The following is a 22,051-nucleotide window of genomic DNA, read 5'->3' on the forward strand; positions in this document are numbered from 1 at the left end:
ATGTTTTGGGTCATTGTCCATCTGTAAAGTGAAGTGCCGTCCAATCAACTTTGCTGAATTTGGCTGAAACTGAGCAGACAATATATCCCTATACAATTCAGAATTCCTCCGGCTGCTTCTGTCACATCATTAATAAACACTAGTGTTCCAGTGCCATTGTAAGCCACGCATGCCCATGTCATCACACTGCCTCCACCGTGTTTTACAGATGATGTGGTATGCTTTGGATCATGAGCCGTTCCAAGCCATCTCCATACTTTTTTCTTCCCATAATTCTGGTACTGGTTGATCTCAGTTTCATCTGTCAAAAGAATGCTGTTCCAGAACTGGGCTGGCTTTTTTAGATATTGTTTGGCAAAGTCTAATCTGGCCTTTCTATTCTTGATGCTTATGAATGGTTTGCACCTTGTGGTGAATCCTCTGTATTTGCTCTCGTGAAGTCTTCTCTTTATGGTAGACTTGGATAATGATATGCCTACCTCCTGGAGAGTGTTCTTCACTTGGCTGGATGTTGTGAAGGGGTTTTTCTTTACCATGGAAAGGATCCTACGATCATCCACCACTGTTGTCTTCCGTGGATGTCCAGGCCTTTTTGTGTTGCAGAGCTCACCAGTGCATTCTTTTTTTCTCAGAATGTACCAAACTGTTGATTGGGCCACTCCTAATGTTCCTGCTATCTCTGTGATGGATTTTCTTTTTTTTTGCAGCCTAAGGATGCCTTGTTTTACTTGCATTGAGAGCTCCGTTGACCGCATGTTGTGGGTTCATAGCAACAACTTCCAAATGCGAATGCCACACCTGGAATCAACTCCAGACCTTTTACCTACTTAAATGATAATGAAATAATGAAGGAATAGCCCACACCTGTCCATGAAACAGCTTTTGATTCAATTGTCCAATTACTTTTGGTCCCTTGAAAAAGAGGAGGCTACATATTAAAGAGATGTAATTCCTAAACCCTCCCTTCAATTTGGATGTGAATACCCTCAAATTAAAGCTGATAGACTGCACTTTAAGCCCATATTCATTATTTAACTGTAACTTGAATTTATTTTGGTACACAGCCGAAATAACAAAACTTGTATCAGGGTCCAATTATTTCCGGACCGAACTGTGTATGTGAAATGCGCATTGGAAAGAGGCGTTTGTGAGTGCAACTATTTTTTAATGCCAGTCTGTTTTAATAAAAATGTTATTATGCCATGGTATTTTTTTTCTTCTATTTATTATTATTAAGATCTAACCATTGCCTGGGAAATGTAGGAGTATATCTCCATAATTTTTGCCCGGTGCAGGAAAATCTACAATATAATAATACAGGAAGAATCACAGAGCAGAAGTCCAGAGTCAGGGCTCAGAAAAAACAGCAACAACTGTGGGTCCACAGTTATAATGTGTATGTAACCCATGCAGGTATTACTGCAGTAGAAGATAATTGAATCAGGTAGTTCCAGAGACTTGTTATATGGTCATGCAAATTACCCCATACCGGGGCCTGTATTTCGAGAAGTAGGGGGTCCCGAGGCTGAAATCAATGCAGTCCCACTCAGGAGACCCTCTGCTCACACACACTAGTATTAAAATGAATATTTAAACTGCACGATCGCCTGTAAGAGCCGTGCATGGAGACACCGCGTCTCCATGCAGCTCTTCCAGACAGACGTTTAAACAAACACTTATAGCGCGATAATACTTAGAAAAGGAAAACAAGTAGTTCGATGCTGCATTTTTTTTACCGAACTTTAAAAAAATGCTGTTTTTTCTTTGTCAATAAAGTTCTGACACGTTTTAGAGCACGATAAAACAATGCAAAGTTGATGGGCAATGCACTGATTTTATCGATGTTTAGTGAATAGGTCCCAGTGTCTGTCAGTGTGGTGTGTGTGCCTCAGTGTCTGTCAGTGTGCTGTGTGTGCCTCAGTGTCTGTCAGTGTGCTGTGTGTGCCTCAGTTTCTGTCAGTGTGCTGTGTGTGCCTTAGTGTCTGTCAGTGTGCTTCAGTGTCTGTCAGTGTGCTGTGTGTGCTTCAGTGTCTGTCAGTGTGCTGGGAGGGGGGCGCAGTTGGCGAAACTTGCCCCGGGTGAAAAAACACCAAGTTACTCCCCTGCATTTACACATATTTACATTATCAGACGCCATTTAAAATAAAACTCTTATAGGTGTGACCTTTGTTTGCAACTATAATAGACTTAGAAATTCTTTACCATCTTCTGCCTCTTGGTTTATTGTCCTGTAAACCTGTGCCAGGTAGCATGTGTGCATTAAAGAGCAGCAGAAGCAGCCGTGGTACATGTAAATCCATGGTGAAATGTATGTGTTCTTATAGTATAGTCAGATTTGTATGTGGTCCATAACGGGACAAAATTAAGATGCCTTCTTGAGTTGAGAACAATCGTTGAAATGACTCTAAATTGACTGCAAATGTCAATTTAAAATTGAGTTCTTATTTTTATGAGTCAAACTTCCCATTTGCGCCCCCGCAATAAGTTAGCGATATGACTCTACTGTTATTAGCCAACTCTAAGGCTGCGCTTATAGTGCCGACGACAGCGACATCAGGCTACGATCGCTGGAAAAATCAAATTGAGATGACTTCCAGCGATCGCGACCAAGTCGTCGCTCCGTTGCGCCATCGCGTCGCACTTACTATAAGCGCATGCGACGGCGGCAATGCATTTGTTTTGACGCGACAGCGCGTCGCTGTAGCCGGAACTATAAGCGCAGCCTAAATCAGTTCCCAGGTTTGTAGTCAGGAGACTGAGAAATTACCCGCTCTGCAGCTATAAACTGCTACCGACTTGTTTAATGAATAGCTTTGGCAAAATCACTGCATTAGATAATAAAGACTGATATCACTTTAGAAATCTAAAAATCATAGATCTATTCATTGGAACCAAAGGAAGGATTTATCAAGAACTAGCACAATGCAAAAAAGGCACATTTTGCATTGTTCACATTGCATCAATTTATGTAGCAAAGGTTTATCATTTTAACAAGCAATTGAGGTAACACGTGATAACAATCTTTTTACTGACAGACACTGTCTTTTTTCAGTCTTGATGCACTTATCCCACCTGTATTATTATATTAGCTGTATTATTATATTAGCTGTATTATTGGAATTGTATTGTAATGTTTGTAAACGTTGTTAAGCGATGCATACAATACACATACATTTGGAGTCAGTCTCACTGATTTTTGGCATTAGTGGGTTTTTTTATAGACTTTAATGGCATCTCACTGATTTAAAAAAATGCCCTTTTGGCCCAGATCCCCCAAAATCTCCAAGTTTTTGGTCCTCGAAGGTGGACGTGTGATGAGCTGTTTTTGCTTCCTGACTGCATGCTTAATCTTACAATGATGATCGCTGTGTATACAACAAATTGCTCACACCTTTGCACAACAGTGTTCCTATTTCAGGAATTTATTGCTTAATGGAGCATATGAAGAATGATTTATGATAAATTACAGTCACCAGACTGAGTTTGTTTCTCCCAGTGTGCAGACTCTGACCCCACATATCCCTAAGTACAGAACATTAGGGATCTCTTCACGCCCCTCTGCTAAATGTTAACTACGCGCCTTGATAAGCACCACCGGCAGAGGCTGCGGTCAGTCATCCTAAACATTGGCAGACACCAGCTTTTCCAGACGCTCCCAAGATGACGTGCACAGAAAAGTGGACGTCTTGCAACGGATTCTTCCTCCTGGTTCTAGCGCTGCTGTCGATCGCCTTCAACCTGACCCCACTGATTGCAGACTACGTGGAAGACGGGAGACTTCTCCACAGCCCCATATCGTGCTATGAGTGGTGGTTGCCCGGCCTTGTTGGAGGGGGCTTGTTAGTAAGTAGTATTGTGTAGATAATCTTTGGACCACATTTTAGATGGATTTATATGACATCGATGTTGTTACCGATAATGTTTAGCCTTATCCAGAAATAGAAATATAGATCTATTTATAACGTATCCATCTATATGAGTATCTCTGGCTTATAAGAATTAACTAGCAAAACTATATGTCTTGCTTTATCCAGAAATAGAAATACAGATGCATGTATTAGTTATCCATCTATAAAAGTATTGCTGGCTTATAAGAATTAACTATGTTTTTAATCTTATCCAGATATAAGAATATAGATGCATTTATAAGTTATCCATCTATAGAAGTATCTCTGGCTTATAAGAGTTAATAAAATAATACTGGCAAAACTATTACTCAAGGAAATAGATGTGTAGATATGTATTCCAATAGGATACACATTTACACATGTAAATGGTTTGAGAGTTATTGACACAATAGCGATGGCTTCAATCAAATAAACAGAAATGTATTAGAACAGAAACAAAATATAACAATTATAGGGTTGTACTACTTACACTTCCTTATAAGGTTTGTACTTATTACAGGCCTAACAAAACAATGCAATTGTTCATCCTATCTAACAATACATTTATATAAAACAGGGGTGCGCAAACTTTTCCCCATGCGCACCCCTGCCTGCTCTCCTCGACCCCCACCCCCCCTGCTCGGCCCCGGTGTCAAATGTGATGGAGTCATGTGATGTCACGTTGCCATGATAACGTGCCGTAACATGGCCCGAAATGACGGCGGTTTACCATGAAGATGTGTCGCTGGAAGGGAAGGTGTGTTATAGAGGCCTCGCGCGGTCCCCCAGCATTTAATTTAAATGCCTATGGGGAGACCGCGGGACCTCTATAACTGCCATGCCCCTCCCAGAAGATCACGCACCCCTGATATAAAACAAAGATATATACAGATTTACTAGTGCAAAGAATTGTGATCATAATTACCTGAAATGATGTCTGTTGGAATTCCAACAAGTCTTTCGGCGCTCCTTTCCCTCCTGACTCTTCTAACTAACTGATACCCTGTCTCTGTTTTTTGTGTGTCGAAACCCATTGATCAACATGTAGGCCAATTCTGATTGGTTGAGGAAATATGCTCAAACTAAATTGTGTGTGTGTTTCTGTGAAGTTCATGGGAATTCCTAGTAATACCTGATCCATTATATAATGGTGGACAGGTCAACAGGTTCTCAAAGTTTGATCTCTGCTTGGAATGTGTATCTGTTTCCCCTGGGGTCTAAATGTTATTTCAGGAACACAAGTGGTGTTTGAAGATCTTGCGAATAAACAAAATAATGTTTATTACCAGGGTGTGGAGTAAACAAACCTTTTGTTTGTCAATTTCCCCTCACTTCAATGTAATGTGTTCCAGGTGCAGATATCTACTTCAAAGACAGTTTCTGATTCCTGCACCAAAACAATTCTCTTGGGATGAGAGAGGCAAATAATCTTTATTTAAAAAGAAAGCAGTTGTACTCTAGGCTTGTGAATAAAGTAAATGAGTATTGCGTACCTCTGATGCTGATGATACAATATTTGGGGAAGGAATCCCTATACCAGATACAGGCATACCCCGGTTTAAGTACACTCACTTTAAGTACACTCGCGAGTAAGTACATCTCGCTCAATAGGCAAACGGCAGCTCACACATGCGCCAGTCAGCACGTCCTGAACAGCAATACCAGCTCCCTACCTGTACAGAAGCTGTGCGCAAGCGGGGAGACTATAGAGCCTGTTACACATGCGTTATTTACATCTGTTCTGCACGTATATGACGATTGCAGTACAGTACATGCATCGATAAGTGGGGAAAAGGTAGTGCTTCACTTTAAGTACATTTTCGCTTTACATACATGCTCCGGTCCCATTGCGTACGTTAATGCGGGGTATGCCTGTACATAGTTTTATTTACTACTGTGAAGCGCTATGTACATTAATGGCGCTATATAAATAAAGACATACAATACAATACAATTTCAGAGGCACTTATTGCATAGTGATTCCTTGTTCTGTAAAGTGCTGTATACATGGAACACACATACACTTTTCTCTGCCCTTTTTCCTACCTGTTTAGTTTTACACCTGTAACGGATTTTTTGGCCTAGCCTGACCCACCCAATCTCACATTGGTCCCTGTGGTCTAACCAGTCCCCATTACAGTGTAGTGTCTGGTGGTGCACCTGTTGGCAACATGACTCCTGAGTCTCCCGCATGATGTTGTGTGGGGATTGCCAACCCAGACAGGCAGCTGAGGTAGTGTGCATGAGTCCTACCTATATCCAATGCAGCGCCTCCACCTCATCAGGATCCCTGCGTCCGCAAGGGGATGGTTCTGATGAGGAACTCCTTCTTGGTGATGCCTTCCCCTGCTGAGTAATTCCAGACTCACACAGTTAAGTGTCTTTATTCAAGGTCATCTTTATTGGCATGGTGGTATGGGCCAGCTGCCCCTCACAGCTATCAGCTTAGCCGCTCATTCCTTTGCTACACTCCATCTGGAAAGTTCCTCCTTCTCCTAATGGAGTTGCTTTCCACCTCTCCCCTTAGGGAGATTCAACAGCTTCTATGTCTCTCTGCTCAGAGCTGCACAGCCTCACAGCTAGCATGAGGCTACTGCAACACTGTTGCAGACCTTCACGTGCCTCTCACTGAACAGAGGCAGCACAACAACAGGAAAACTGAACTAACTTTAGGCAGTGCTGTGTCTTATATCACCTCAGGAACAGGCACATCTCTGATGTCACTAAGGGTGGACACCAAGCATGTTGTCACTTCCTTTGGGACATATGACACCTCACCAGGGTTTGAGGGCAAACCTCCATGATCATTACTGGCAACCCTGCATACTTACCAGGTTTACTGCCAGCATGAGAAAGAGATATGTACACCAATTTTACACATGGCTACACACCTATTTAGGATTCCCATCTATCCCATTAATTTTGTAAATCTTTTATTACATTAAAGCAGCAATCCTTTCTGGGATTTTTTTTGTTTTACCTTACCTGGTCAGCCAACAGCTAATTGGTGGGTGGAGGAACACTTTGTTCCAATAGAAAAAAAAAGAAGAAAAAAAAATCAACCAGTTCAGATTGCTGCTTTAACCTCTACTACCTCTGTTGAGAGGCTATTCCATCCATCCACTACCCTTTCAGTGAAGGACTTCCTGATGTTTCCCCATGAGCTTCCCACTCCGGGTTGATTGTATTGTATTGTATGTCTTTATTTATATAGCGCCATTAATGTACATAGCGCTTCACAGCAGTAATACACGTGGTAATCAAATAAATAACAGATAATATAAATAACAGATCATGGGAATAAGTGCTTTAGACATAAAAGTAACATTAAGGAAGAGGAGTCCCTGCCCCGAGGAGCTTACAGTCTAATTGGTTGGTAGGGAGAACGTACAGAGACAGTAGGAGGGAGTTCTGGTAAGTGCATCTGCAGGGGTCCAGGCTTTATGTATCATGTGTTCAGAATATCCACAGTGCTATTCATATGCTTGTTTAAGCAAGTGTGTCTTAAGTTGGGTCTTAAAGGTGGATAGAGAGGGTGCTAGTCAGGTATTGAGGGGAAGGGCATTCCAGCGGTGTGGGGCAGTCAGTGAAAAAGGTTTAAGGCGGGAGAGGGCTTTAGATACAAAGGGGGTAGAAAGAAGACATCCTTGAGAAGAACGCAAGAGTCTGGATGGTGCATAACGAGAAATTAGGGCTGAGATGTAAGGAGGGGCAGAAGAGTGTAAAGCTTTAAAAGTGAGGAGAAGAATGGAGTGTGAGATGCGGGATTTGATTATAATACATTTGCAGCATGCAAGTTAAAGCTTATTATGTATCTTGTCTGCACATACTGTACACATACAATAACTCCCAGTATTACACACTATCACGTAGACTGCAATATATAATATTCCTCCAGTAGAAGCGATGTGTCGTTGGCCCCTCTAGCAGCAAAAGGGTTAAAACAAAAAAAGAATGAGAAATCTCAGAATAAAGAGGAAACGCAAATGTTATATATAATTATTAGCTTTAAAGAAGCAATTCTGCGTTCCTTTTTTTTATGGTTATAGGTTTGAAGCAGAGTGTCTCTGAAGCTGAACCATGTTAATTTCAGCTCCAGGGATCCCCCTGTTTCCCGAGACACTAACCTCCGTAAGGGGGCGTCAGTAGTAGCTCTGGCTGGGCTTTTTGGGGCTATCGAAATGGCGAATTTAAAGTTCCTGCATCACACGGACCAATAAGAAGCCGTGACATCATTCCTTGCGCTTCCTATTGGCCGGCGTGACGGGGAGCTTTAATCCTGCGGAGCTGCTACGAGCATCACCCACAGAGATAAGTATCTCAGGAAGCAGGGTGTCCCCGGAGCTGAAATGAATGGGGTTCAGCTTCCAGAGACCTCATGTTACCCACATATTACAAAAACTAACAGTGCTTTAAATAAACCCTAGGACTTTAGTGAACTAATGACACTGACGTGTTTACAAGGTTACATGCAGCTGACGTTTCTGACAAAATAAAAGTCTGAGAAGTATTTCTAAATAAGGCATTACATTCTTTATGTAGAATCTTTTGGCAATCAAAATGTTTGCAGGCCTTAAAGCCCCATGTACATTGTGGTAGAGGGAAAGGAGCAGCTCATTGAGTAAAGACTCACAGACTGATAACAAAGACACTGAGTTTGAATCAGGGGAACCTGGTTCGATTCCTACTGTCAGCTCTTGTGACCTTGGGTAAGTCTCCCTGTTCCTCAATGCAGGGACGGTGTCTGCAAAATTTCTTATGTGAAGCACTATATGAAATAAAAGTTATTATCGTTAAAGTAATTCTGAAGCTGTTATTAGTCAAACAGATAAACAAAAACATGCTCATTTTTAACAGGATGCAAAACAGTGATTTGAAACTTTCTAAAAAGCCACTTGCACTGATAAGCTATCTATCGAAAAAACTTTACCCCATTCTTGGGACAGAAGATTGAATAGGTTATAGTAACGCTGAACAGGGTCAGTAATAAGTAGGGTGATCATATTTGTCCTGGCAAAAACCGGGACAAATGTCACGCATGCACAGTCGGCATGCGCAAAGAGCGTTTGCCGGTGATTTATGCGCTTGCCGGTCGCACACGATCAGCCGGCAAGTACCGATCATGCATGCGCATGAGCAGCCGGCAAGTGCAGATCACGCTTGCGCACGAGCAGCCTGGAAGTGCAGTCGGCAAGTGCCCATCGTGCATGCACGGCCAATGGGATTCAAAAAACGGGACAGCACCCCAAAAAGTCTGTACAGAGCCCTAAAAAACGGGACTGTCACGGCTAAACTGGGACATCTGGTCACCATAGTAATAAGCTATTCTGCCATCAGGTGTCCATCGTATCTTACATGTGACACTGACCTATAGATCTGTATTGATACCCAAAACAAGGCATTATTATATTCCAGCTCCCCCTAACCTGGTATATTCTCTGTGTTACAGGAGACATAAAGTGACCGTGGTGTCAAAAAACACATCCACCAGTGACTAATATAAAATCATTTTCTCGACTGTGGCCTGATGAGGAACTTATATTTATTGCTTCATGGAAAGTGATGTCAGAATCCCGAGAGGATTATGTCACAGCAGTAAAAGCAGCTTGTAGAGCAGTGATTTCCAGCAGGGGGTTCACGAGGTGCCTCCAAAGGGTTTTGCCCCCCAAAATCTGCACTGCCGGATCCCAGGCAGTGTAGTGGGTTCTAGAGCCAGTGTGGGGACTACGCACTTAGTAAGGCCCCAAACTGCACCTTAGCTCCCTCAGTGATTGATAGCTATACCTACCCCCCACCCCCTCCATGCTGTCTGCACACAGAGGTACAGTTTGAGGCCTTAATAAGCGTTTGTTTCCCCCACGAGCTCATAACACTATACAGCCTGGGATCGGTCACACAGTTTTGTTACCAATAGTCTGATGAGACGGCAATCAGTCAAAACTCCTTTTTGCTGTCGTTTTTCCCAATCCTGGCTGTAAGAGACATGTGCAGCGGTAAGACCAAGGAGACATATTTGGGAAAAATAAACCATAGCTTTTATTCAGCCCGTAGCTTTAAGCCATACAGTTTAAGGAAGCACAGAAATAAATAAACAGCCTATCCCTTTGTAAGGGCTAACTCACTTTCCCAGTCCACAGGGCTGGGAGGATAGGCCTCTTTCCAACTTATGACCCCAAAGTCCAAAGAGGTACCTGTAAGCAGGGGGCCCTTTATGTCAGTCACTGGGTTGGTGTTCGTTGTTGGGCCACCCTCTGGCAGGTTTTCCATGGTCCGCTGTGCCCTACAATAGAGGCCTGGTTCCTGGTGACTTGCGGGCAGCACAGTCCTTCTGTGCTCAAAACAATGTATCTGTGAGTCTCTTGCTGGCAACAGTTCCTCTGTGCTCAAGAGATCCCCTGTAGTTCAAGCAGGAGACTTTTCTATCTGTCTGATGAGCCAGGTGGAGACTAGTTAATTGTCTCTAGCTGCAATTAACCAGCTCCCTGCTTGATTCCTCAGACCAATACAGTCTTTCTATTGAAGCCCTTTTAGACAGGGGTTAAATCAGCTGTTCAAGCAACATCGTACGTGTGTTTTTTTTGTTTTGTTAAATAAATCAGTTCTGCACTATGAGAAAATACTTGTAGCATTTAAATTTTTTTTTTTTAAATGTTTTAAAGACATTTTTAATGTTTCTAATGTAGGAAGCATTTCCAAAAAGTGACAGCTCCCTTCCCCTTCTGATAGGCTCTGGCTCTTGAGCCCCGCCCTCTCTCTAGCAGTGCACCAATTGTATCTAGTAACTGCCCAGTGAATCATATTCCAGGAACTACATTGCCCAAAATGCCGTGCAAGTACTGAATTAAATAACCCCGAGCAAGCGATTGATTACAGGAGAACGGATCGATCTGCAGCTTAGCTAATCACTTATCAGTGTGCAGATTGTATTGATGCACATATTGAAAGGGAATATATATATATATATATATTTTTTTTTTTTTTAAAACAGCTTGAACTGCCCTGCCCTATTTAAAGTTAGTTGTTGAATTCTGAAGGTATCAGTTGCTGAAAAATTTGCCTCCCTGGGAGGTTAAAATGTCTGCTGCTATTCATATTCATTAATAGAACGAAGGCAGCTGCTGCTGTAGCAGCTGATGTTGGTGAAATTAAAATCAAGTGAAAACTCCGAAAAAAATAAAAAATTTGAAAAATGAATCAGAAGCACGTGAATTAGGTTATGTTATGACTTCTGTTTGGGTTTTTGACATATTTTCCTGATGTGACCCGCAGGTTCTGCCCGCTGTGTCGATGACGCTGGCTGCGCGGAAGAAAGGAAGCTGTAACTCAAGAGGAGGGGTACGTACCAATCACATCCAACTTCAATGTAATCAGAACAATCTGCAGTATCCTTTTGTGGTGCACAAAATAAAACACAGTGTGCTAATGGCAGCAGGGGGGGATTAAAGTTGGGGCACAGGGGGCACATGCCCCAGGCCCCCCTGCAGTGTTGGTTCGTAACCACCATGCCACTCGCTGGCTAACACTGTGCGGGGGTAGTGCGAGCAACTTCTTCAACCGGGCTGCAGGCCGGCAGCAAGTAGAGCCTCAAGCAGCAGCTTCTCCACTCCCCCCCACCAACCCCCCTCCCCAGCGATTCAAACACAAAGGCAAAAAACATAGATATACAGCGTGTGTGGTTGTAAAATTGGGGCCGGCACCACTCTCGCATGAGCGGAAACGGCCGGTGGCACTCGTGCATGTGAAGAAGCAGCTGGAGCGGCTTGTGCATGCGCACAAGCAGAAATCGCCGGTCGCGCATGCCCGGGGCGGCAAGCCGGCATGCCGCCTCCAAATTCTGCCGCCCCACAAATTCTTCCGCCTTAGGCCCGGGCCTATCGGGCCTGATGGTAAATCTGACTCTAGTCTTATTTATCTGCCTCCTGGATCTTTCTACAGCTGTGACGTTTCTCTCCACACGCCAGCGCAACCTAGGAGATACTTCTGACCAGACAATCATCACCTGGCTAAATCTGGTCACTATCCGCCATATGTCCTGCCGCATACTCCTCATTAAATACAACACCTTCCGTGGGTTACAACTGACCATATAGCACTCGACTATTTCAGGGATGCCTTGTGGAAAATTTACAAAGTAACTGGCACTACCAAGGATCTGAATCACTACAGATGCCTGCGTACATGTGCACAAGGCAAAGAAGACACGCAAAAGCACTATATTACTCGGACATCTTCACCAGAATACATCAAACCCAGCTAACTTCTGGAAGGTTATCAATAATATATTCCAGCCTTCTAACCATCAACATCCAAGTAATATCACTAAGGGGGATATTACTCTGACAAACCCTACTGACATTGCAAATGCATTCAATGATTACTTTGTGGGGTGTGCCACTAACTTATTAGCGAAACGCAACCCAAACCACAAACATGAACCTCACTGCTCACAATTTTCAATTTGTCCCAGTATCCGAAGAGGAGATGACACAAGCGCTCCTCAAATTAAAACTAAGCAGCCAATGTGGACCTGACTTACTGCAATCTAAGTTCCTAAGACTTGGTGCCCCAGTGGAATGGATTATCCGCCACTCATTTTCATAGGATTCGCTTTCACTATCTGCCTGGAGTTTGAGGAACGGATTCGTTCGGATAACCTGATAACCGCCTGCAAAGTTATAGATGTGTGTGCATAGGTGTAGGTGTATAAATAGCTGTGTATGTACAGTTGAATGTGGAGGTGTATAAATAGTTGTATATTTGTGCGTACAGTTGTGTGTATATATAGTTGTACAGTTGTATACTGCAGTGTGTGTGTGTGTAGAGATATATATATATATATATATATATATATATCTCTACACACACACACACACACACACACTGCAGTATGCAATTGCAACTATGTAGACACATACACTTTATACACACACACAGATATAGATGTGTGCACACAGATGGGATATTATATTACAATATATTGTAATAAACATATATTATATATTTTTTTTTAATTAAAAATATTCCTATGCATTCGCGCTCAAACACATAGCGCCTATGTCAGGCTCTGTGTTGCAGGCGCCTGACCCTGAGAGGGTTAAACTGCTACTGGTATTCCTGTAGGTGGTATATGAGGTGTATATGTATATGGCATGTATAGATGTAAATAATGTGTATAGCGCTCACTTCTCACTGCTCCTGTACGGTCTCTGTTTCAGATGCTCACCTCCTCCCTGCTCAGCCTGGTCAGTATTATCGGTGCGGCCTACTGCAGCGTGGTTTCCATCTTTGCCATTGCCCGGGGTCCATTAATATGTGACACAGGAAGTAATGACCTGAACAACTGTGATTACACACTGACCAACCTGAGGTACAGTCCACACTCAAGAGACCCCACCGGTCAGCGATTCAGCAGGATTGTCCTGAGCTGCGATTTCACGTTACGTGTAGAGCCTTATTCACCAAGCGTTTCTAAGCCCTTAGATCGAGGGCCTTTATAAGTTTGCTAAAAATGTAGCAGCAATGCGTGCGAAATATAATAGTTTTAGTTACCCCCTTATTTATATCATACTTTGACCCCTGCCTAGGCCACCTTGCAGCCCGTTTATTTGTGAAGTCAGTGTATGAATTCTTTCTTTGCCGGAAAACCTGCAGGTCACTGAGCTGACGTTGGTAACGAGTCTCAGCAAGCAGAGAGGGAATCAGTAGGGGAGATCTAAATATTACAGCAGGCAACAGACAGAGGGAGGAGAACTGAGGGCAAGTGTAAAGCAGAGACAGGGGCAAAGGAAGCGGAGATGGGAGCAGCATAGAGAGGACATGTGAAATTCAGGACCGCTCTGTTCCTGCCCTACAGCTCAGGCCACACGATCGTGCAGAACACGATCTTCACAGTTGAGCACACATAATCCAGCCGTTTATAACATTCTCACCTCACCCTAACACCCAGCTTCTTCCCGCCAGCTCCTTCCAAGACCTCAACTTCGATCTGGCCTGGTTCCTAAACGCTACATGCCTCTTAGAGCCGGACTCCGGCAATGCCACCAGCCACGTCTTCATGCAGGAGAGGTTCCAGTCCATGGACCTGAACGAGGACATGCAGAAGATAGTTCACTTGACTGTGTTCGTGGCCCTGGCCATCATCGGTCTGCTGGAGATGCTGGTCAGTGTCAGTCAGACAGGGGCCGGATTATTTGGGTTCATTTGTGGTACTTCCAAGAAAAGGAAGGAAGACTATTAAAACTAAGAGAGGACACCCGATTCCTAGGCCCTAATTTTGTACGTCTAACCACTTCTTAATGCATTGCAGGCCCCTGTGGTGGCAAAGGGGTTAATGCTTCTCCCTAGGGTTGGGCAATAATACACATTCCCGCGTTTAAAAAAATTATTGATTCAATATTTATCAATAGGAAAATATACATTAACTGCCTTCATTTTAAAATATATTTTTTCAAAATAAATGTTTTAAATTAATTATATTGTAAAATAAATAAAACACCATCCTACTGTCTCTATAAGTTCTCCCTCCTTACCACATAGAGACTGTAAGCTCTTTGGGGCAGGGACTCCTCTTTCTATTTAACTTTTATGTCTAACGCTTGATCCCATTATGTTGTTATGTGTATTACTGCTGTAAAGTGCTATCTATATATCTATAATCTCCAATAAAGAATATCACTTGTGAGCACATTCACATGTCTTAGACAGGTCTGCAACCCTGCCTTTCAACCATTATCATCACCTAGCATACAGTGCTTCCACTGCAGCAAGGGATTCTGGGAAATGACATGCAAATGAGCACACGTGTCACCTTTTGCCTGGAATATCCATTCACATGGAGCCCAAATAAGTAGATGCAATGCTGTTCACACAGCTTTTAAGCACAGCGTGGGATTAGATGCAAAGCCAGTCAAACCACTCACAGACATGTTTCAACCAAAATGGGTCTCATAAGTGTAACGTTGGTTTATACTGGCTTTGCAATTTTCAAGGCTGGGTAGGTTTGCCATAAACATTACGTTATGGTGGGTGAAAAAGGCAACAAAAAAACCTCCACCGTTATTGGCTATATGCCAACAGTGGAGGTTTTTTGTTGCCTTTTTCACCCACCATAACTGTATGTGTATGATAGAGAGATAGATATAGAGATAGATAATCTATCACACACACATACAAAACACCTTTACAGAAAGGATGGGATAAGCAGAAGGGGGAATACACAAGGTAAAGTGCTCTCTTTGGGGTAGAGGGGTGTGGCATCTAGTTTACATTGGCAGCTCTACCTTCTTTGAAGGTGTCCCTAAAATGTCACCGACATCTAAAGCGGACGGATATTAATATCACAATGATAAATATGTTCAATATGGATCTATGGTAATTTTTTATTTGACAACGTTAACCCTGAAAAATGATTCTTTTCTTTGCACTGGATTGGGGGCTGTGTTAGAAAACAGCTTTCCAGACCTCACACATTACTCTCGTTTAGTCTTGAACGTTAGTGGATATGTTTCCATGAGCTTATGGGACCTACAGTACTGAAGCGGATTAAGTGTCACCAGGTTCAACGCAATTAGGCTAATTTTTTCAAAATTAAAGAGTTAGTAGAAATATTATTGTTTCCCAATCGGTGTTGGTTCCAGGCTTGCTGTATCCTAGATGTATAAATAGAAAGAGGGCGTTACATATCACTCTTCTACACACACTAACCCGGATGGGGGGAAAATAGCCGTTTTATGGACAATTCTTTTAAGGTAATTATTCACAGATAATTTCTGTTGCACGATATGTCTTCTATTCTATCTCAAGCAAGTGAATAAAATTGATTTACTTCATTAAATGAAGCCATGGTTTGCTAGTTTGAAGGGACAATAATGGTCTTTGTAGTGTTTTTGATGCTGAAAATGAAATGTGTGGGTGTGTTTTTGTTCTCTGATCTGTTTCTCATACACGAACTCCGCGTTACAAACATCACTGAGCAAAAATGTATTTGAATTCATTTTAACGTCGTTTATTTCTTGATATCGGCTGCAAAATTAAACAACAACCAGGCGGTTACTGTCTAAACAAACAGAGAAAAAAGATCCCTTTATTGGCTTGCTGATCTTGAACGCCCTTCCCTTGCTAGGTGGGAATGCATTACATCTAACAGTGAAGGGGCATTTAGGAACACAACTAATCTCTCATCTCATTTACACAATGCACTCATTCGTTTCACAAGATACCATTCATCAAATAAATTCCATCCAAACCTGGCTAATTTGGACAAGACATCAAAGCCTTCTTACCATCCCAGCTCTGGTCCTTAAAAACCGCACAGGGACAAAACCATCAGCCTGTAAAAATGTGGTACAGAATAGCAAGCGAGTGACAAATCGGAATTCTTGCCAGATAATAATAGGCGTGTTCTGCACAGTTCCGATTCTGGCTTTTAAACGGCTGGGTGTTCAAATGCACCAACCCAAGTCTGTTTAGAAGCATGATCTGCTTCACCATCCCTCTGGAAGTGAGGGGATAAGGTCTGCAGCTTAGCTGCTGCTCAGGGCCTTCTTCTCTCGTGTTTCATGCCCATGGGTGGAGTACTCCCAGGGCCGCCTGTTTTCTGTGAACCCAAACATCCTCCTCAGTGCCACGCGGGCAGCCTCCTCTTCAGCGGCATCGACCGATTGCCCGGGTCCTTCCGCGATTAGATTCTTATCGCTGCAGAGACAAAGACACAGAGCAGTCAGCCGTTAAATGTTGCCCGTTCACCATCAACGCCGACCCGGAGTCTAATGATACCGAGTGGGACACAAAAACTCTGCATTAGCCCCAGCAAGCTACAAGGCTAGCCTTATAATGATAATGCGCGTGATTGTGGGAAATCCCATCAGGGCCAGAGGGAGGGAAGCAACATGACATTTATTGGCATATTTTAATTTATTTTACTTATGTTCGTGAAAAAGTGGCATTAACTTTTTCCTGTAATCAGAATATGTATTTGGCTGAAACGCATTTGGCATTTTGTGCGAGATTTAGAAATATAAGGTTTGCTAAAACGTCGCCAAGAAGTGCAAACAGAATGGTACAAGGAACTGGGAGAATACAAAAAGATTGGAGACAGGGGATGGAATCAAGTGTTCAAATAAATCAATGGGATCAACAAGGTTCAGAAAGAATTTCCCGTGTATAGAGGAGGGATTCTAGGAGAAGTGGTCAGTCGCTGAAGCTGGAGGGTGAGGGGTTCAGGGGAAAGGTGAATGCTCCACTACGTTTTCAGTAAAGAACAATGAGACAAACACCCTCTTTCTCCTAAAGCAAAGGGGCAACGAAATATATTTTAATGAAGGCGCTCGCTCTCCCGGCTGGGGGAGTGAGAGGGTCGAAAATGCAGGCGCCTATCCGGGTTGGGCGGGGCCCGTGCGGAGCCACCTGCGTACCCAGGATCCTAACTACAATGCCGGTTGGGGGGGTCGATATGATATGAAAATGCACTGTTTTGTACTCATTCCCTTATGAAAACCAATAAAAAAATTTGAAACAAAAAAAAACAGTGCATGTAATCTGTCACATACACATACTTTATCTAATTCCATCCCTATATACCAATAGGGACCACATAGTCTCTACACACTTTTAGTAATGCTACAGCCTCTTACAATTCCACACCTACCCACACCATTGATATACACTCCCACTCCACACACACCCACACCTTTTGTAAAGCGCTGTATACACTGTTGCCTCTTTACAAATTTATATTTACATACACACACACACACACACACATAATCTACACAAGTAGATACGTTCATGGTCCAGTGACTATGCAAGAGTAACCCCTACTGATCTGAATTGATCTGTTAATGGAACAGATGAATAATGGAGGAATATATTTCATGGTCAACAGTAACATCTACAGGGGTTTGTTGGTCTGCTGATACTGCAAGAAATATTGCCGACAACGCATAACAAACATCGACCTGATTGACTGGGACTGTTCTTGGGGTGTGGTTGTGGTGTCACGGAAAGGACAATGACCACAGCTTTCAGTCTGTTATGTAGGTACATGCATGCAAGATGGCTGGTGTGTGCGCACGCACAGCAGCATATATTCTGTGGGGCCTTATTAGTTGAATAAATCTTATCCAGTATTTTGTATCCAGTTATTTCACCCATCAAGGCCAGGCACTGCCATGCACTTGCTCCTACATCAGCTGTGTCAGTCTCCCAATGTACTACTTAGAGTGCAAGCTCGATGGAGCCGTGCTTCCCGTTCCTATTATGTGCCTGTAGGATTGATGCACTTATTTTATGAGCCCTATACTCCAATCTCTATTTTACATACAGAAAAACAGATACATACGCTAACAATGTCTCTGTCGCCATGACCAAGTCATTCTGATGCCAGTTTATATTGTGTTACCAAAACCCCAGAAGTAAATAATTCAGAAGCTTTACTGACCAGTACAGACCCACAAAGTATACAGGTAGTACGGTGCTGGCTCCAGAGTGCCTGGTGAGTCTGGGTTCAGGGAGAGCAACATTTCTCTTAGACAACTCCTCTACCAGCATAGACATGGGGTCTGCCACAGACCAGACATCGAACAGGTCCTTTCCGACTAGCTGCGGGATCAGGAAATCCTAGAGAGAGGGAGAAGAGGGACTGGTATTAGACAAAGAAAGTCTCAGCTGGACCCCTGAGAACACTGCACTATCAACTTCTAAGGCTACATTACAAAAACCCGGACGCAGCAGTGTGTATTGTATGATATTTCTCGTTCTTTCTTGTCTTCATTTGAGAACTTACTGTACGAAACACATCTTAAGGCATTTAACATGTTAAAGGGTCAGTTCCTATGAGGATGAAATGGAACCAAGGACAGTGACATGTTTAATAAGTTAAACGGAGCCGAGCAAGTATTACATGTTTTTTTTTTTAAATCATTTAAACTTTTTATTATTCCACAGTGAACAAAAGTTATGAGGGTCTTTAAAATCTGTATGTTAGGTGTATTAGCAATTGGACTGTTAGTCTGTTCTAGATTAATTTTTTGTATAGTACCGGTAATTATGAAGTTGTCATTAGATAAACAGAAATAGCTAATACACTGGAATTCAGTGTTCCCAGAAAAATGCAAAACTATTTTTTTCTTAAATGACTTAAAAACAGTTACTTTAAAGGGGAATTAAATATTTCTAAGGGGACAATTACACTGATAACTTGTTGACAATTATTTTTTTAACCAGTTACCTGTGACAGAAAATGTTTTTTTTATTTCACTTTTGCAGAATAATGCGCTTTATTTCAGTTTTACTTCATGTAGTTGCCCTAATGATGTGGCCGGTGTGGAACATACCCTGATAAATAACCCTGCTCTCTGAGGGCCGCTGCTCTGCAGGAGAGCACCGATTACAGCGTAGAAAGTTCTCTGCAGGGTGACAGGTGACAGCGGACACTCCGAGCTCAGCGTCAGATCCTCGACTGCCAGATTTTGGGCCACGTGGCACAGAACTTCCTCACTGGTCAGGTAGTCAACCAGAGCAGTGATACCAGTCATGGGAAGTTTCTGAAAGGCATCTTCAAGGATCTCCTGGAGGCAAGAGGCGGTGAAGTCAGAGCCCTGATCGGACAGCCCCTTATTATCCGCCAGACTCAGAGCGGCTGCCTCCTTATCCAGCCCCAGGTTTCGACGCCTGCTCTCCTCCTGCGTCACGTACGAGCCATTCACAAATGCAGTCTTCAGGAGCTCCACTGAGAAGTTCTCACTGAGGCGCTGAGCGAAAGCCACGACCTCTGCGTGGTAGTCAAAATTCGGCTGCTTTGATCTAAGAAGAGACAGGGCTCAGGATTCACCAGGAATACGCGCTGTTCCACTTCAAAGATCAGAAAGCCCTCGCTGCCCATTGTCTACAACGCATTGCCACATTCTAAACATATTCTGGGAGATGCACTGCCAGAAACCGAGGGCTTAGGAATCAGGGAGAATATGCTGTCAGGGTGTGGGGTTCCTTTAGATGCCATATTTTAGTACAGAACCCCCAATTCTTACTGATTATTTTTTAATGCGACATCTCTGTCTACATCAACACTTTAACCCCATCACTGTCAGAGAGGCCTGCAGCACATTGCACCGATAGTATCACTATATCCGCTTCCGCGAGTGGTATATCTGCTCAACATGTGGTACTGTCACTCTTGCACCGCTCAGTGCGTGTTATTACACCGCTCTGCAATGCGTTGCCGCCCCTCTGGCAGTGAAGGAGTTACCTAAACATGCAGCTTTTGTGCTAGGCTTCTGAGCCTCAGCTGGTGTACTCTGTGACCTTGGGGAAGAACTGAAGATAAATTGTGATGCCAACCCAGGGTGGGGAGGAAGGGAGGGAAGGGGTGGTGATGTTAGGGGGGGGGGAGGGGTGGTGATGTTGGGGGGGGGTGATGGTGGTGGTGGTGGGGGGGGGTTGGTGTGGAGGGGGGGGGGGGGGACAGTGACCTCCCCAATACTTCAGTGAACTTCATGCAAAGGGGTGACATAAGATGTGGGTGACATTGGGGGGAGTGAAGGCAATCGTCAGGGGTTACAGTACCGGGCGGAGGGAGCACTGTATCGAGCAATTACCTGGGCTCAGGCTCCGGATCCCCATCCAGCTCCCGTTGCTTCTGCAGGGCTCTCAGATACGGGCGCAGCCAGCGCTTGTACCCGCGGATCTGTGCCCAGCGGGGACCCCCGAGACAGCTCAGCCCGGACACGGCCAGAGAGCGGACAGCTAACATCGCGGAGGCCATGGCGGGTTAGAGCGGTGCACCAAGTACTCCTACCCCCCCGGCAACACGGAGCGAGTTCCGTCGGGAGACCACTTCCGCCCGGACGGTAGCCGTACAAGAGCTACATCCGCCCATAGTGAAACGTCACATGTTATGAGCCATGCATATAAATGTGTATATATCAGTACAGTCAGTATTAGATTGTAAGCTTTTCGGGACAAAACCTTCCTCAGCAGTGTTGATGTTAAATATATATATATTGCGTTCCCCACATCATTGTTATAGCCTACATGTCACAATCCCTCCCAGCTTGATTGTTTTTATTACAGCATAGCTAATAGAAACGAGCTGTGTGCAGAGGTCAGGCAACATACAATCAGAGACCTCACACACATCACAAACTAATACTGTGTAACAGGCTGGTACCTCAACACTTTCAGTTCCGGAGGGGTTTATGCCACATCGCGCGTCATATCCATCCTCCAGCTTTGAAAATACTTTTCAATATAAAGGCTTTCCTTATTTAATATTTCAATGTTGATATTATTTTTTTTGTTATACCCTCCAGTTAGCTTTATTTATGTCCTGATTGGTGATGTTTTTCTAAATGTATACTACTCCTAACCTATAAATATAACACATTATACCACGTGAGTGGCATTATCCTAAACCCATTTTCATAAGGCCTCGGGCATGGTCAGCGCCCGTGCTGAGGCGCGCTCTCACTTACCTGTGAGCCCCTGCAGCCGCAATGAGAGCGGCTTTAGCAGGGGCTCGCGCACGCTTCCGCAAGCATGCGGAAGCGTAGGTCTTATACAAATTTTAGTTTCAAGCGCTCAAGGGAGCGCAGGGCCGGTCAAGTGAGCGGTTCGCCCATTGAGGGCGAACCAGCTTCGTGACGTCACAGCCCCCCCCCCAACACGCCCCCAGACGGCGCGCGGACCAGGGAAAGCACCCGCTTTCCCTCAGCCTCCGCGCGCCTCGGCACGGCTGCAGTCCTATGGACGCAGCCTAATGTTGCAATACATCTCCATTGTTCTTTTTTCACATATATACCTGAAGATATTTGCGCTCCGTTATGTTTTTCTGAAAGGCCAGTTTTCGATTTCTTATACGTTCTCCCAATCTCCGATCAGTTGATACAAGGATGGCGCGGGACAGGGACTCTCCTTTCCCCAATGTCTACTTTTATGTATATGTAGCCCTTTCCCCTACCCTCTGGGAAATGTTCTTGCTACCGGTAACCGGTGTATTCTGTGGCTGCTGTGGTCATACCTGTGAGGCAAACAGAAGGCCGGAGATCTCCGCGGTGGTGTGGGGAGTATCAGGACAGGTTTGCGGTGGTTTCCTCAGTGGTCAGCGCCTCCAGTCCAAGAGGATCCTGAGATTTCAGGATGCACCTCATGGACACTTCTTTCCTTTAGTC

At 43.8% G+C, this 22,051-nt stretch overlaps 2 protein-coding genes across 2 annotated transcripts; one reads left to right on the top strand and one right to left on the bottom strand.

Annotated features, from left to right (window-relative positions):
- The first annotated feature begins 3,528 nt into the window (after positions 1-3,528).
- Positions 3,529-14,586, top strand: TM4SF20 (transmembrane 4 L six family member 20). Its single transcript, XM_075570182.1, has 4 exons — positions 3,529-3,843; positions 11,157-11,222; positions 13,103-13,254; positions 13,848-14,586. The coding sequence occupies exons 1-4, from the start codon at positions 3,661-3,663 to the stop codon at positions 14,122-14,124; spliced, it is 678 nt and encodes a 225-aa protein (XP_075426297.1). The 5' UTR covers positions 3,529-3,660; the 3' UTR covers positions 14,125-14,586.
- A 1,281-nt stretch (positions 14,587-15,867) lies between these two features.
- Positions 15,868-20,717, bottom strand: MRPL44 (mitochondrial ribosomal protein L44). The gene is made up of 4 exons (XM_075570180.1): positions 20,480-20,717; positions 19,220-19,688; positions 18,325-18,503; positions 15,868-16,580 (listed from the first exon to the last, which is right to left on the bottom strand). Exons 1-4 carry the CDS (start codon positions 20,644-20,646, stop codon positions 16,409-16,411), a joined length of 987 nt encoding a protein of 328 aa, XP_075426295.1. The 5' UTR covers positions 20,647-20,717; the 3' UTR covers positions 15,868-16,408.
- Positions 20,718-22,051: the final 1,334 nt, after the last annotated feature.

Source organism: Ascaphus truei, chromosome 14, assembly GCF_040206685.1.
Source record: "Ascaphus truei isolate aAscTru1 chromosome 14, aAscTru1.hap1, whole genome shotgun sequence".
NCBI lineage: Eukaryota > Metazoa > Chordata > Amphibia > Anura > Ascaphidae > Ascaphus > Ascaphus truei.